The sequence below is a fragment of the Cebus imitator genome, unplaced genomic scaffold (assembly GCF_001604975.1).
Source record: "Cebus imitator isolate Cc_AM_T3 unplaced genomic scaffold, Cebus_imitator-1.0 Scaffold622, whole genome shotgun sequence".
Lineage (NCBI taxonomy): Eukaryota > Metazoa > Chordata > Mammalia > Primates > Cebidae > Cebus > Cebus imitator.
This window is the reverse complement of record NW_016107937.1, coordinates 553,131-568,169: the sequence shown is the minus strand read 5'-3', so window position 1 is coordinate 568,169 and position 15,039 is coordinate 553,131. Positions and strand designations below refer to the sequence as shown.

The 15,039-nt window shown below is 32.5% G+C and overlaps 1 protein-coding gene across 1 annotated transcript; it reads right to left on the bottom strand.

The window, feature by feature from the left end:
* Window positions 1-10,096: 10,096 nt before the first annotated feature.
* On the bottom strand, window positions 10,097-11,192 carry LOC108295167 (olfactory receptor 8H1). The gene has a single exon (XM_017517207.1). The coding sequence runs from the start codon at window positions 11,171-11,173 to the stop codon at window positions 10,235-10,237; it is 939 nt and encodes a 312-aa protein (XP_017372696.1). The 5' UTR covers window positions 11,174-11,192; the 3' UTR covers window positions 10,097-10,234.
* Window positions 11,193-15,039: the final 3,847 nt, after the last annotated feature.

Sequence of the window (15,039 nt, the reverse complement as noted above, 5' to 3'; positions counted from 1 at the left end):
CCGCCTCGGCCTCCCAAAGTGCTAGGATTATAGGCGTGAGCCACCGCGCCCGGCCAATCATATGGTTTTTGTCTTTGGTTCTATTTATGTGATAGATTACATTTATAGATTTGTGTATGTTGAACCAGTCTTGCATCCTAGGGATGAAGCCGACTTAATTGTGATGGATAAACTTTTTGATGCGCTGTTTGTTTCGGTTTGCCAGTATTTTATTGAAGAACTTTGGCATTAATGATCATCATGGATATTGGCCTGAAATTTTCTTTTTTAGTGTGTCTCTGCTGGGTTTTGGTATCAGGATGATGTTGGTCTCATAAAATGAGTTAGGGAGGATTCCTTCTTTTTGTATTGTTTGGAATTGTTTCAGAAGGAATGGTACCATCTCCTCTTTGTATGTCTGGTAGAATTCGGCTGTGAACCCATCTGGACCTGGATTATTTTTGTTGGTAGGCTAGTAATTGCTGCCTCTACTTTAGACCTTGTTATTGGTCTATTCAGGGATTCAACTTCTTTCTGGTTTAGTCTTGGGATGGTGTAAGCGTCCAGGCATCTATTCATTTTTTCTAGATTTACTGGTTTATGTGCATAAAGTTGTTTGTAGTAATTTTTGATGGTCGTTTGTATTTCTGTGGAATTGGTGGTGATAACCCCTTCATTATTTTTTATTGCATCTATTTGATTCTTCTCTCTTTTCTTTTTTATTAGTCTGGCTAGTGGTCTATCTATTTTGTTGAACTTTTCAAAAACCAGCTCCTGGATTTATTAATTTTTGAAGAGTTTTGGGTCCCCTCTATCTCCTTCAGTTCTGCTCTGATTTTAGTTATTTCTTGCCTTCTGCTAGCTTTTGAATTTGTTCAATCTTGTTCCTCTAGCTCTTTTAATTTTGATGATAGGGTGTCAATTTTACATCTTTCCTCACTTCTCATGTTGGCATTTATTGCTATAAATTTCCCTCTAGACACTGCCTTAAATCTGTCCCAGAGATTCTGGTAAAATCTCATTGAAACCAATCTCATTGGTTTCAAACAACAATTTTATTTCTCTTTCACTATTTTTCCAGTGGTCATTCAGAAGCAGTTTATTCAGTTTCCATGTTGTCGTGCGGTTTTGAGTGAGTTTCTTAATCCTGACTTCTAATTTGATTGCACTGTGGTTTGAGAAACTATTTGTTATGATTTCTGTTCTTTTGCATTTGCTGAGGAGTGATTTGCTTCTAATTATGTGGTCAATTTTAGAGTAAGTGCAATGTGGTGCTGAGAAAAATGTATATTCTGTGGATTTGGGGTGGAGAGTTCTATAGATGTCTATTAGGTCTGGTTGCTGTCTTAGTATTGCTGAAATCTATTAGTGGGAATAAAATCTCCCACAATCTTCTATTTGTTCAGGCTAATATGGTAGAGTGGTATATTTAACTGTCAATTTAATAAAACTTTACTCGGTATATCTCAGTTCAATTACTTTTCTCTCAAAAAATATCCTTTTGACTTACTCTATTCCCATGGGGCCTCTTTTTCTTATCATTTAATAGTTTGTATTTAGATCTACCACTATGCTGATATTGTAACTTTTATAAAGACAGGTATTGTGTCTGTTTGACATCAGAATTATATCTCCAAATCATAAAAAAGCACCTAGAAAAAGCAGTTCATTGACAAAAAATATTTATTGACTTAATGATGAGTTAATGAATGAGTTAGATATGTTCTTATGTGCTTAGAGTGGTCAATGCTCTTAGATTTGTTCATTTTTGTTTATTATCATTACGGTGTATATCTTTTGCCTTTTTGCAGATGTTTTGCTACTCATATTCCAACTTGATCCTCCTCTCCACAACCACTAGCTCAGCTCTGAAGTTTTAAAATTTTCAATAAAGTTTCAGATGGGTGAAATGTTGGGGCTCAGAACACCATACCCTGAAGTATGGTACCTTGGATGCTAAGTGCTTTGAACCAAATAAGACTGAAAAGTCTTCAGAATCTAGGTTTTTTGACCTTCTTCTACTTTCCTTTCTTCTGCTTCCCCTTTTCTCCCAAGGCAGGGCAGGCCTTAAAAACTGGAGTTTCTCTTCCACAAGTTGAGTCATAGAAAATAGAATTCCTGTCTCCAAAATAAGCATATATATATATATATATATATATATATATATATATATGTATATCACTCTGACCTTCTGATTTCGGTGTAGGAGCTCATTGAAAAGAAATTATCTGATCTATGTTGTCTGAAAGTTGGCCATCGACCCACATTCCAGAAGGGTCCTGTCCTATACCTAAGGAAAGGAAATGCTACACAGATAGGCAAAGAAGAATCTGAACACAGGGCTGGTTGGTTTCCATCCCCCCGCAGTCTTTTGCCATCAGATCATGTCCTTTTATCCAGTCCCATTTCTACATAGCTATTTGTTCTTCACTGAACCTATGCATAAAACTAGACAATTTTCCCTGTATCTCTGGATTGTCATTTCTGCAGGCTCCCGTTTCACATACAATTTTATTAAATAAATTGGTATTCTCTCTCCTGTTAATCTGTCTTTGTCAGTTCTATTTTCAGACCTAGCCAGGAACTCTAGAAGAGTAGAGGAAAGTTTCCTCCCTTTCAACAGTAATACTTATGTGCTGCTTATTAGGGAATGGACACTCATATAAATGTTTTACAATTATTAACTCATGTAATGCTCATAACTACATATGACAGATGAAGAAACAGTGCACCTAAACTATAAATAATTTGCTCAATGCCACATGGCTCTTAAGAGTGATGTGAGGATTCAACCCTAATTTGCCTAGCTACAGCTTTTTAAAGCTTTTTATATATGTATTGAAAGAATTGACTGATTTTTTCACTTTACCAACTTAATTTTTCTGCCTCTAGACAACACCTTAGGAAACATTAACAGTTTTCATACAGCCAATGACAGAAATAAGAGAAAAAGAATGTGCTTAAAAATATTGGAGAGCTGGTGTACTGAACTTGCTAATTCATTCTTTTCATTGGGATGTAAAGTGGTCACAGGTTTTGGGTTTCAGTGATCAATAAGATAAAGAGAAAAAAGGGAAGAAAGGAAGGAGAGAAAAAAAGAGGAAAAAAGCAAAGGCAAATAAATAAACAATGTAAGAACAGAGTAGATGTGATCAGTTATATCTGGACCAATTATGAGATTCCATCACATTTTCAAGGTGCAGAATGAGATATTACATGGGTAAGTGGATTTAAGGCATAGCAATGAAGAAGATTTAAAGGATATATAGAACTTTTATTTCCACATAGGATGTAGAAAGCTACAAAAAACGTTGCTTGCACCCTATTTAAAACAATCCAATTAATCTATAAAATGATAATTTGTATGAATCTGCCATGTAGCTGAGGCTGCATTCACCTAAATAATACCAACTCTAAGCAGAGATAAGTCCCCTCCAAGAGGAAGTAAGACACATGAACTGTTTCACTTTTGGCAAAGGATAAGGGAAACGTGGCCATCATATAGGCAAGTAGGAATAAATCAGCTAAATTAAAAAACAAACAAACACACTTAAAGCCAAGTGTGTGCCATTGAGAACATCAGAAAGTTCTAGATTGGAAGGATTTACATTCACTATTAAAGTTTTCTCTGCTGGCCCCTACCAAGTGTTTATGAGATTTACTAATAACATCAATTTTTCAATTACAGATATTCTTGATTGGTGTTGACTAAGAGCACTGACAACTACAGGAATAAAAGTTATAGTGGAGAGAGTAAAGAACATGCACAATTATGCCAGAAATTTACTCAGACAAACTTTACAGAAAGTGTCCAGTGAAATGTTGGACCACCCATCCAAATCCCCAAACTCCCCACATGTGCACAATATTAGAAACAAAGCATTTATTCAACAGATTTATCGGTCAAGTTAATAAAGATCAGGAAACAATTTGTGAACTGGAAGATTAACCAATAGAAGTTAATCAAACAGAAAGAAAGTTAAAGAAAAATGTTGGAACAAAACTACACAAGAACTGCATGGCAATGTCAAGTAGTCTAATAACATACAAAAGAATAATGAAGAAGAAATGAAGCTTAAGAAGTATTTGAAGATAAAATGTTGAATAATTTTGCAAAAGTAAGGAATCCGTCAAGTCACTGGTCCAAGAAGGTCAGAGGATCCCAGTAAGAATAGATACAAAAAGTAAAACTAAATGAAGCCTATTTTTAGGAAAATAAACACACATATTCATACACACACACATGCCCAGTTCACACTTATGCTGAAATAATTGATAATCAGCAGACTTGTGCACTAAGTATAACAGAAGGAAACATGGCTTCACATAAATAAAGAAATAGCACCAAAAATGTATAACGGAAAATAAAAAATAACAAATACTTGACATTTTAATTGCTTTAAGAAATACATATCAAGTAAAATTATGCTGGTGTGTTTTGGGTTTAAACCATACATAAATGTAAAATTTATGACAAATATAGCAAAAAATGGGAGAGATTTGACTTTACACTACCCTAATGGTCTTACATGAAAAATTGTGATAGAGATTATTTTAGGTAAACTATATATATAAAACATGTTTTATAATCCAGGGTCAACACCAAGAAGAGAGAAGATAAATATAACCAATATCAGGAATGAAATGAGATATTTTACTCTGGTCTCCAGAAATATGAAAAGGAAAATAAGAATATTATAAACAACATTTTGTTAATAAAATTGATAATTAAATAAAAAGTACAATTCTCTAAAGAGGCTTACATCAGAAGAAATAAGTAACGAGTGTAGTCTTGTGTCTACTTAATAATATGTTCTTAAAAACCATCCATATGAATAAAAATTTTGGAATTGTCTTCCTAGTGTCAAAAAATCTCACCTTTCTCTCAGACTGCAATGTGAACAAAGTAGTAGATTAACCCTCTTCAAACACATAGAAGAAAACATCAGGGAGATAATAGAGCAATAACATAGAAGAATCTGTGTCCTAGGATTGACTCGTGAAAAACAGCTCCCCACAAACTCTAGTCAGGTCAAGAGTAATAGAATAAAACGCAGAAAACTCTGCAGGTTACGTTTACGAATACCTTGTTGTTGGGCCACTGTGTTTCTGAATCCTTTATTTTTTTTTTTTCCTTTAACATCAAAAAAGGCTGTATCCTGATTAAACACAAATTCTCTCCCCAGTATCATCCCATCATCTGATAAACTGTTCTTTCCTTTATTGAGTGCTTTTTCTGTAAATAGGGCTGTACCGATACATTTGAGATTTAGCTAGTACTGCCAGAATCACACTAACCTCTATCAACAGCCCTACAGAATGTTTATCAGCAGCATATACATTTTAACAACCTCTGTTATTTTGTAAATGCCTTTAACAGGGTGTACGGATTTTTTTTGTTAAGAAAAGGATTCCAAATGCCAACCAATCAATCAGTGGATAAAATATTGTAACATATTTTATTTAGTAGATAAAATATTGCAAAATATTATAATATATATATATATAGAGAAAAATAATTTCCAAGATGTAGTGCATTAATAGGATTCTGATATGTATCAATCAGATATATATACTTTATATATTTTATTATATTTATAAAATACTTCATATTATACTTTATATAATATAAAGTATAATATAAATATATAAAGTATATATACTTTATATAATATAAAGTATTTTATAAATATAGTACTTTATATAATACTTTGATATTACTTTGCATTTGTTTTCTGCATTTGTCTGAAATTCCCTAATTGAAGTTGTTGAAACTACTGACTGTCTCATCCTCTTTAGAATTTCAGTTTAAATAATCAGAAGTACATTTGCTTCCCAGGCTGAACTTCTGTTTACTGTGCAACTTTCAAAAGGAAAAGTGTCCTTTTCCTGAATATGTGATTGGATGCCCAGAATTCAAAATGATGTCTCCACTTCTCTGACTAGTGGCTGAGAAAGCCGTCACTCAAAGGCTGTTCTCCCTAAGATGTGTGTCTATATCTGAAATAGCTCCAGAGAGCCTCTCTTGCCCATGTAGATTTGAAAAAAAAAGTTAGGCTTGCAAGAGAAGTTAATGAAAGGTGACAAGCATTTCATAATAATATCAGCTGAGTGTGCAAATGACTCCTCAGGAGAGGGAGCACTGTCCGCACATTAAGCCAAGTAAAGGCCTCAGGCCCACCCATTGCGGGCTTGAATGCTTGTTTCAGCTCAAGCCAGAGCCTATGTTTACCCAGTCCTGAAGCTCCTCTGTGTTTTATTTATTTTTTAAAAAATTCTTAATTTGTCATTTTTTATGGGTACATAAGTGATATATATATATATATATATATATATATACAGAGAGAGTATATGAGATAATTTGATATAGACAGACAATACATAATGATCGCATCAGTCCAAGATAAGTCTTAAATCTTTGCTTGAACAAGTAAAGGAGGTTTTCCATTAATGTGTGATTAAAATTTACATATTGCTAGTGCAGTTAAATTATAATGACAAAGTATGTTAATTATATATGTAAAGCCAATTGAATATTGTCTGAACATGATAAGTGCTCAGAAAAATATTTTATTACTATTTTCATCTAGTCATAATTATTTGGAAGCAAAAACAGCTGTTCCTATTTTGCTATGGTCATTTGGGTTTTTTTCAGATCTATGTTTTATGGCATTTTGGCATGACACTAAGAATCAGAGGACTATGTCTTAGATAGTGTCTTACATAAAATATTTTTTACACCAATATAATAGGAAAAGTATAGGTCAAACACGAACAGTCTAAATCTTTCATATTCCACATAGATTATGGTATGCTTTTCTATAATATTGTTTGAATACATTTTAGCCTATATGATGAAGAAGATAGGGTAATTCTAATTAAATTAGAATTTAAGCAATTTCTCAGCATAAGTTTTGTCTACAAAGTTATACATTCGGTAGACCAACTTTGCAACACAAATTGGCAGAATCCATTTTCTAAATTATAGAAACAGACATAAAGGAAAGCAAGATAAAACCACAGCTTATAAAAATGACTAGAAAAATAAAAAGATTCCGTAAATATATGAAATTATATCATGCACTTAGTATTATTAAAAAATAAATGTCTACTAAATACTTATTTGTAATTGCAAATGAAAACAAATAGGGGCAATTATAAACACATATCCTGGACAATATGGATATCAAAGCAAAAGTTAAATCATAATAATTTTACATAGCATTATATTTGATAAGGTGTAGTTTTGACATAAATTAAGAAAGTAGAGGAAATGGTACATATAAAAAAGATCTGAATAAATTAGTTGAGAGTTTGAATAAGTGGAAAAGTATCAGAATATTAACCCTTAAAATGGAGGTTACACTCTATTTTTAACATTAATAAAGCACTTAAAAAATCAAATACAATTTTATAAAGAAAATAAATTACAAAAGATAAAAAAAATTGCTTGTATGAAAACAATCTAGTAACTGTTACAAAAGTTTAAATTAAAATAGTCAAATACTTTGAAAATGGAAAATGGCTTCTAAAATAAGACCTAACACAATAAAAACCCTAGAAGAAAACTTGGGCAATACCATTCAAGAAATAGGCATGGGGAAGGACTTCATGACTAAAATACCAAAAGCAATGGCAACAAAAGCTGAAATAGACAAATGGAATCTGATTAAACTTAAGAAGAGCTTCTGCACAGCAAAATAAACTATCATTAGCGTGAACAGGCAACCAACAGCATGGGAAAAAAATTTTGCAATCTACCCATCTGACAGATTCTTTGTAGATTACAGAATCTATAAAAAACTTTAAAATTTTACAAGAAAAAAAACATCAAAAAGTGGGCAAAGAATGTGAACAGACACTTTTCAAGACATTTATGCAACCAGCAAACATTAAAAAAAGCTCATCATCACAGGTCATTAGAGAAATGCAAATCAAAACCACATTGACATATCATCTCACACTAGCTAGACTGGTAATCATTAAAAAAATCAGTAGACAACAGATGCTGGAGAGGATGTGGAGAAATAGGAACACTTTTACACAGTTGGTGATAGTACAAATTAGTTCAACTATTGTGGAAGACAGTGTGGTGATTCCTCAAGGATCTAGAAATAGAAATACCATTTCCCCAACAATCTCATTACTGGGTATATACCCAAAGGATTATAAGTGATTATATTATAAAGACATATGCACACGTATGTTTATTGTGGCACTGTTCACAATAGCAAAGACTTGGAACCAACCCAAATGCCCATCAATTATAGACTGGATAAAGAAAATGTGGCACATATACACCACAAATACTATACAGCTATAAAAAAAGATGAGTTCATGTCCTTTGCAGTGACATGGAGGAAGCTGGAAACCATCATTCTCAACAAACTGACACAAGAACAGAAAAACCAAACAACACATATTCTTACTCATAAGGGGGTGTTGAACAATGAGAACACATGGACACAGGGAGGGGAACATGACACACCGGGGCCTGTTGGGGGGTGGGGGACTAGGGGAAGGATAACAGAGGGTGGGGGGATTAGGGAGGGATAACATTAGGAGAAACACCTAATGTAGATGATGGGGAGACGGATGCAGCAAACCACCATGGCACGCGTATACCTATGTAACAAACCTGCAAGTTCTGCACATGAACCCCAGAACTTAAAGTATAATAAACAAATTAAAATAAATAAATATATAGGAGAGGAAAACAATACTGTGATTCCAGAATGTGTAAAATAAAAATTAAAAAATAAAAGACATTTTAGCACTGTACCTGACTAAAGTTTATGGGATGTTACAACATTGGAATTCATCCTCAATTCTTTGCTTTACAACTTTTCTGTATTCAGAAATGTAAAATAAATGAATAAAGCATTTAATTAAAGGGTTTATTTTTAAAACTAAAACAAACCTGTAGAAATCAGGAGGCAATGATTTTTAAAAACACACAGAATTTTAGCAAAGAAACAGTTTGACACATTACAAAAATCAAGTTTTCAAATGTTTAGCATGCAAAAGAGATATCATTGCATGTAGATTTTTAACTTGGTGAGTTTATATTTCAAGTCCTAAACATTGTGAAATGGGTCTTGATTTTGCTCAGGTGCCAAGAAAAGATTTATATTAGTGTTGTTGATGACAAAGAGATTACCCAGCATTAAATTTGTAAATGGATACAGAAAGCTGAAAATCAGTACATAGAAAGTTAAAGAAATTTTGTTTACCTATGTTATACATATGCACATATTCAAAGCTATTGATCTAGAAGAACCTGTACAACACTCGATATTTGTTTTCCTTAAACTGAAAATTTATTAGAAAAATAAAGAAGCAAAATGATAGCTATTCCATAAAAAGAACAGCCAAAACTCAATATTTTGAGGGTTTCTATTTTCCTTAATTCTTTATAATATTTTTAAACTTTTCTCCAACATAATATATGCTATTTTTCTATAATATACGGTATTTTAATTCTGTTGAAATATTTTACTTCCTAAATCCCAAATTGTGAACTGCTAACATTGTTTTCCTTTTTAGTTGCTTGTGTGTCTGTCAATTAAATTAACCAAAAGTAATATGTAAGACACAAGCAAATATTCTTCAAAAAAGGCATTGGGCAGGAATGCAAGTCTTCTAATGATAATGGGCAGCATTGATTATTGTTACCTTAAATATTTACAACTACCTTCTGATCAAATTTGGAGTTATTATTTATCTCGTTCACTTAAGTAAATAGAGTCTTAAATTTTAGGTAGCATATTCTGGGTTATGTAGCTAAAAATGTAGCATACTTAGGATCTAACTCTTGGAAAACTTTATTTCAGAATAGTACTCCTAAAGGCTCTGTTAGAAATCTTCCCCATATAATCAATGAAATAACTTCTGAAACTGTTATGATTGTGAACAAATAGTTCTTTTCCATAATAAATTTACCTCCAACTGAAGTATGCATAGGAATTTGTGTTATATAATTTTAAAGGACAACCGTATTTTCTTATTTTCCACATCAGTTGCTTTTAAAAACATATGTTTAGACTGTAAATATGACACACATATGATTTCTAATTACAATTTTGATTTCTAAAAACATACGCCTTGAAATGTTCATGTTTAGTCAAGCAAAGGGTAGCACAACAGAAATGAAAAAAAATAAAAGATTCAATTGTTTTGCTGGACAGATCAAGAAAATACCGAATATGAAAGAAAGAAAACATGAGTTTAATGTTCAGCATTCCTGTTATTTTAATTACCTGGAGTACTCTCTTCTCTGCATGACTCTAATAAGAGCGTTTTTCACTTCTTTGTTTCTAAGACTATAAATGAGTGGATTCAGCATGGGAATCACAATAGTATAAAAAACAGAAGCCACTTGATTTCTTCCCAAGGAATAAGACTTTCTTGGTTTTAAATAGGTAAAAATCATAGTTCCATAAAAGATGGTGACTCCCAAGAGATGAGAGGCACAAGTAGAGAAAGCTTTCTGCTTTCCTGAAGTGGAATTAATTTTCAGGATAGTAGAGAGAATGGACATATAGGATGCAGATATTGTGATAAGGGACACCATCAGGGTGGAACCAGCTATAATGTATATCATGATTTCAATGTTGTATGTGTCAGTGCAGGACAGAGCTAAAATTGGGGACGTGTCACAGAAAAAGTGATGAATTACGTTTGATTTGCAGAAATGCAGTCTGCTCATGCAAACCACATTGACAAAGGAGTCGATAAAGCCAATCATATAGGGCCCAGTGACAAGAGCGTGGCAGAGCCTTTTGGACATAGTAACTGGGTAGTGTAGAGGACAGCAGATAGCTACATAGCGATCATAGGCCATTGAGGAGAGAAGACAACATTCTGCAGTTCCCAAGAAGACAAAAAAGAACATCTGGGTAAAGCAGCCCCTGAAGGAAATATAGTTGGAAGTCAGTAGGTTTGCTAAGGTTTTAGGTATGATGACAGTTGAGTAACTGAGGTCAATAAATGACAGGTGAGTGAGGAAGAAATACATGGGAGTGTGAAGCTGGGGGTCCAGGCGGATTATCAATATCATCCCCACATTCCCCAGCACAGTAATTAGATGTATCAGGAGAAATATTATAAAGAGAGCCAGCTGGATCTCTTCAGAATCCGTCAGTCCCATTAGGATGAAGTCAGGCACATTCGTGTTATTCCTTCTACTCATCATGCTCAACTGCTTTAAACTGCTGAGAAACCAAAGTTGATACTTAACAGAACGACTTTAAAAGGTTTCTGTTTATAGGAATGATCTAGCATTTAATAATTAGTTTAGTGTTCTATAAATTGATGATAAATTTACAGAATATGACTAAAGAAACTAATTTTATTACCAATATAGATATAAGTAGAAATTAACATTAGTATATAAGGAAAATGTAACATATTGCATAATTCGAATGAAGCTGACATTGTTCTGAATGCCTTCTTTTATTAACACATTTTATCCACTTGAAAATATTATCCCATAGATACTATTATTATCCACAAATTTTAGATGAGAAAAAAAGGGTATAGAAGATTTGAGTAATGTATCCAAGTCAGATCAATTACATTTTGATGCTGAATCTACCAAGATATGTTAACTTCAGTAAGAAGGCTTATAATTCTACACTCTTGTTTATAAATAATTTCAGAAAGTTGAGAAAGGAGATAGACATGCAATAAAAAATGAGAGCAAACAGTTTTATTCTATTATTTACTGCCCTTTTGTTTCCAATATTATTTAATATTAATTTGCAACAAATTTCACTCTTGGGGATTTTAGTAGACTACATTAAAATTATAGATGACGTGTAAGTATTAATTTATAAAAATGTGACATTTTCCTGACTTAACTAATCAAAATCTAATTTCTTCCAAAAATTTTATTTTTAAAATATGTACTTCGCTCTTAGACTCTGATTCTATCAACTCTACATTTGTTTCACAAGCCCTGGCGTTACTTAGGGTAAAGGCTAAATAATGATATGTGTATGTATTAATATATTATTCTGATAAAGTCCCCATTTTATTTCATCTGAAATAAAATATGAAACAAAATCTTCCAATTTTGAGAATAATACTTACTGTGTGTAAGTCAAAATTGACGAAAAAGCTTTCTTCTTATATTATCTGTCTGAAAATTTTTTAACCTCAAATTTTTGTTGTAAATAAAATATGAAAACTATTCAAGGAGATGAAATTTTCTATAATACTTGTTTTCCTTGAGATAAGTTGTTTTTACATCTTTTGTGCATTCATTATGTTTTATTCTGAGTTAAGATAAATCAACCTATAAATTTCGTTTAGGACCTGGTCAAATGGAAAGATTACCAATAAGTTATCTATTAAAGCATCCTGGCAGCCACTGTGACCATAAGGAGATTATTCTTTCCCTCACTGTGATAATTCCAGAGGACCTCATATATTAGAGGCTGATAATAATGAACCTTTTGGTAATACCTGGGGACCATTTGTCAAGGAAGATTGCTTGGCATGTTTCCAAGGACAAAAGTTCAAGGAGTAAATATAGCCATGTTAAATATTGCGCAAACGTTTCCATTTTTACCTTAGAAGCCACATAAATGAAGAAAATTATGGATTGGCCTTTTCTTGTGATGTTCTCAATTTTTTCTGGGGCGGTGGAGAAGCCATTTCCAGAAAAACTGTTACTCTATGATTGACACCATCAAAGATGGAATAATACAGTTTTTATAATTAAATCTTGTATATTTAAAAGTATGATACTACCATAGAAATAAAGCATGTTAATTAGAAAAGAATCAGAATATAACAAAATCCAGAAAAGAGGATAAAGTCAAAACTGTTGTTAACATTTTGTCAACATTAAAATTTTTTCTATTTTTTTCCTTTGTATACTCAATGTTTATTTGTACATGAATGTATAGGTTGTATAATAATTATACTATATATTCAGTGTATTTTCATCATTTAATAACCAAAATTTTATGCTATACCATGAACTATGTTAAACTTTTATAAACCCCACAATTCTATGGTTCATCTATTGGCTGATGCCCCATAACTTACTAAGTTAACTAAGTGTTCACCAGCTAATAAATAGACATTTTGAAGCATTACCAAAAAAAAAAATAGTACAGATAATTTATTTATTTGTCAGTGTCAACTAATTCATCTACATGTAATATTTGTGCAATTTTTTTGCTATTTTCATGTACTTTAAAAATTTTTATGAAATAAAAGTGACAGCAGAAAGACAAAATCAGCCCTGAGACTAATAAATGTTTTATAATTAATTTAGTTGCTCAAAACTTACTTCTTCCATATACAATCAGCTCATTTTTTTGTTAAATATAAGTTAAAAATTAAAATATAGAAATATAGCTGAAATATTATACTGAGTACTATTTGCCCAATTTGAGGAAGCAAAGGAAGAGTCTGCAACAAAACACAATGTGAATCAGAGTAAAATATTAATGTGAATTTTGTGTTGTCATTAAAATGAAATCAATTTTCATGTAAATGTAAACGTGAGTCTAGAAGGAAGCATGCTCATAATCTAGACTTCATTTAAAAATTTTTAGTGAAAATTATTTTTATGTTATAAATTTTGATTGATTTATTGATTGATGTTTATTTATTTATTTTTAGAGATGGAGCGTCACTCTGTTGCCCAGGCTGGAGTGCAGTGGCATGGTCTTGGCTCACTGCAGCCTCTGCCTCCTGGGTTCAAGTGATTCTCCTCCCTCAGCCTCCCTAGTACCTAGGACTACAGGTGTGTGCCACCACATCTGGCTAAGTTTTATATCTTTTTGGTAGAGATGGGGTTTCACAATGTTAGCCAGGCTGGTCTCAAACTCCTGACTTCAAGTAATCTGCCTACCTTGGCTTCCCAAGTGCTGAGATTGCAGGTGTGAGCCACCACACCTGGTATTTATTTTTAAATTGCATTGCACTGGGGTCACGACTGCTTTAAGCTTTGTAAATTTATATATTACTTTCATTCAACTAAAATAAATTTCTCATGGATTCTGGGAAAGAGATTCAAATGTCGATATGTAAGTCTGTTTTTTTCTGTTACAGTATTCATAGATTATAAACTATCAACAGGTGGAAACAGAAATAAATACAAGAATCAGTGATACAATATATTAGAAGTTCAAATGCACTATAAATAAAACAAAGGAAATGTAAGACAGCATAGGACATGGAAGTGGTGGATCATTCAGAAGCAGGGACATGAGGAAGCAACAAAAAGGGAGGTCAAAGTAGATCTCAATAAAAAGAGACAGCTGAGCCAAGGCTTGATGAAGGGGAGAGTTAGTCATGTAGGTACATCGTAGGAAAGTGTTCCACACCAGGGCAGGGGGCATATCAGATGAAGGCCTGTGCAGAGGACGTCCAGGAAGTTGGAAGAATGACAAGGATGACTATGTGGTAAGAGCATTGCAGAGAAAAACAAAGTACAGACAGTGCATGGAGACCTTCGAGCTTTCTCTCTGAAAGAATAATTTTTAAGGAAGTCTTCAGTGAGAGGGCCATATTGAAATAAGTAAAATAGAGAGCCATAAAAACACTAGGAGAAAATGAGATTCGGAGAAATGAAAGAGTGAAAGCAATGTTCTATAAAATTACTTTGTCCTGCTGTCTTATATCACTTTATTTTAGTAAAAATTATGTAAGCAAAATAATATACCAGATTTTGTATTTTGATTTACTCTGATAACCTTTGGCTTTTTAGATGCATTTATTGCCATGAATAAATATAAAATTAGTCATACAGTTACCTATTATATTTATATTTTATAATATTAATATTTCTATATATTATTTCCTAAAATGCATTTTTCTTTTGTATATGTTGTCTTTAGCTATTATTTTAGATAGCTTTTCTACCCATCCTGCTCATCCCCTATTTTAAAAAACAACTGCGCAAAATCCTATCCATGCTACATTAGTTGCTTCAAGTAACAGATAAACTTTAAATTCCCTTTTAATGGACTTTTAATATATAGCCATGAGAGAGTCAGAATCCCTATGATATCAAAAATCAATTTTTTTGAATTTATTTTA

Excerpts from the sequence above, each read along its gene's own strand:
- LOC108295167 (XM_017517207.1), bottom strand. The coding sequence starts at position 11,173 with ATGATGAGTAGAAGGAATAACACGAATGTGCCTGACTTCATCCTAATG.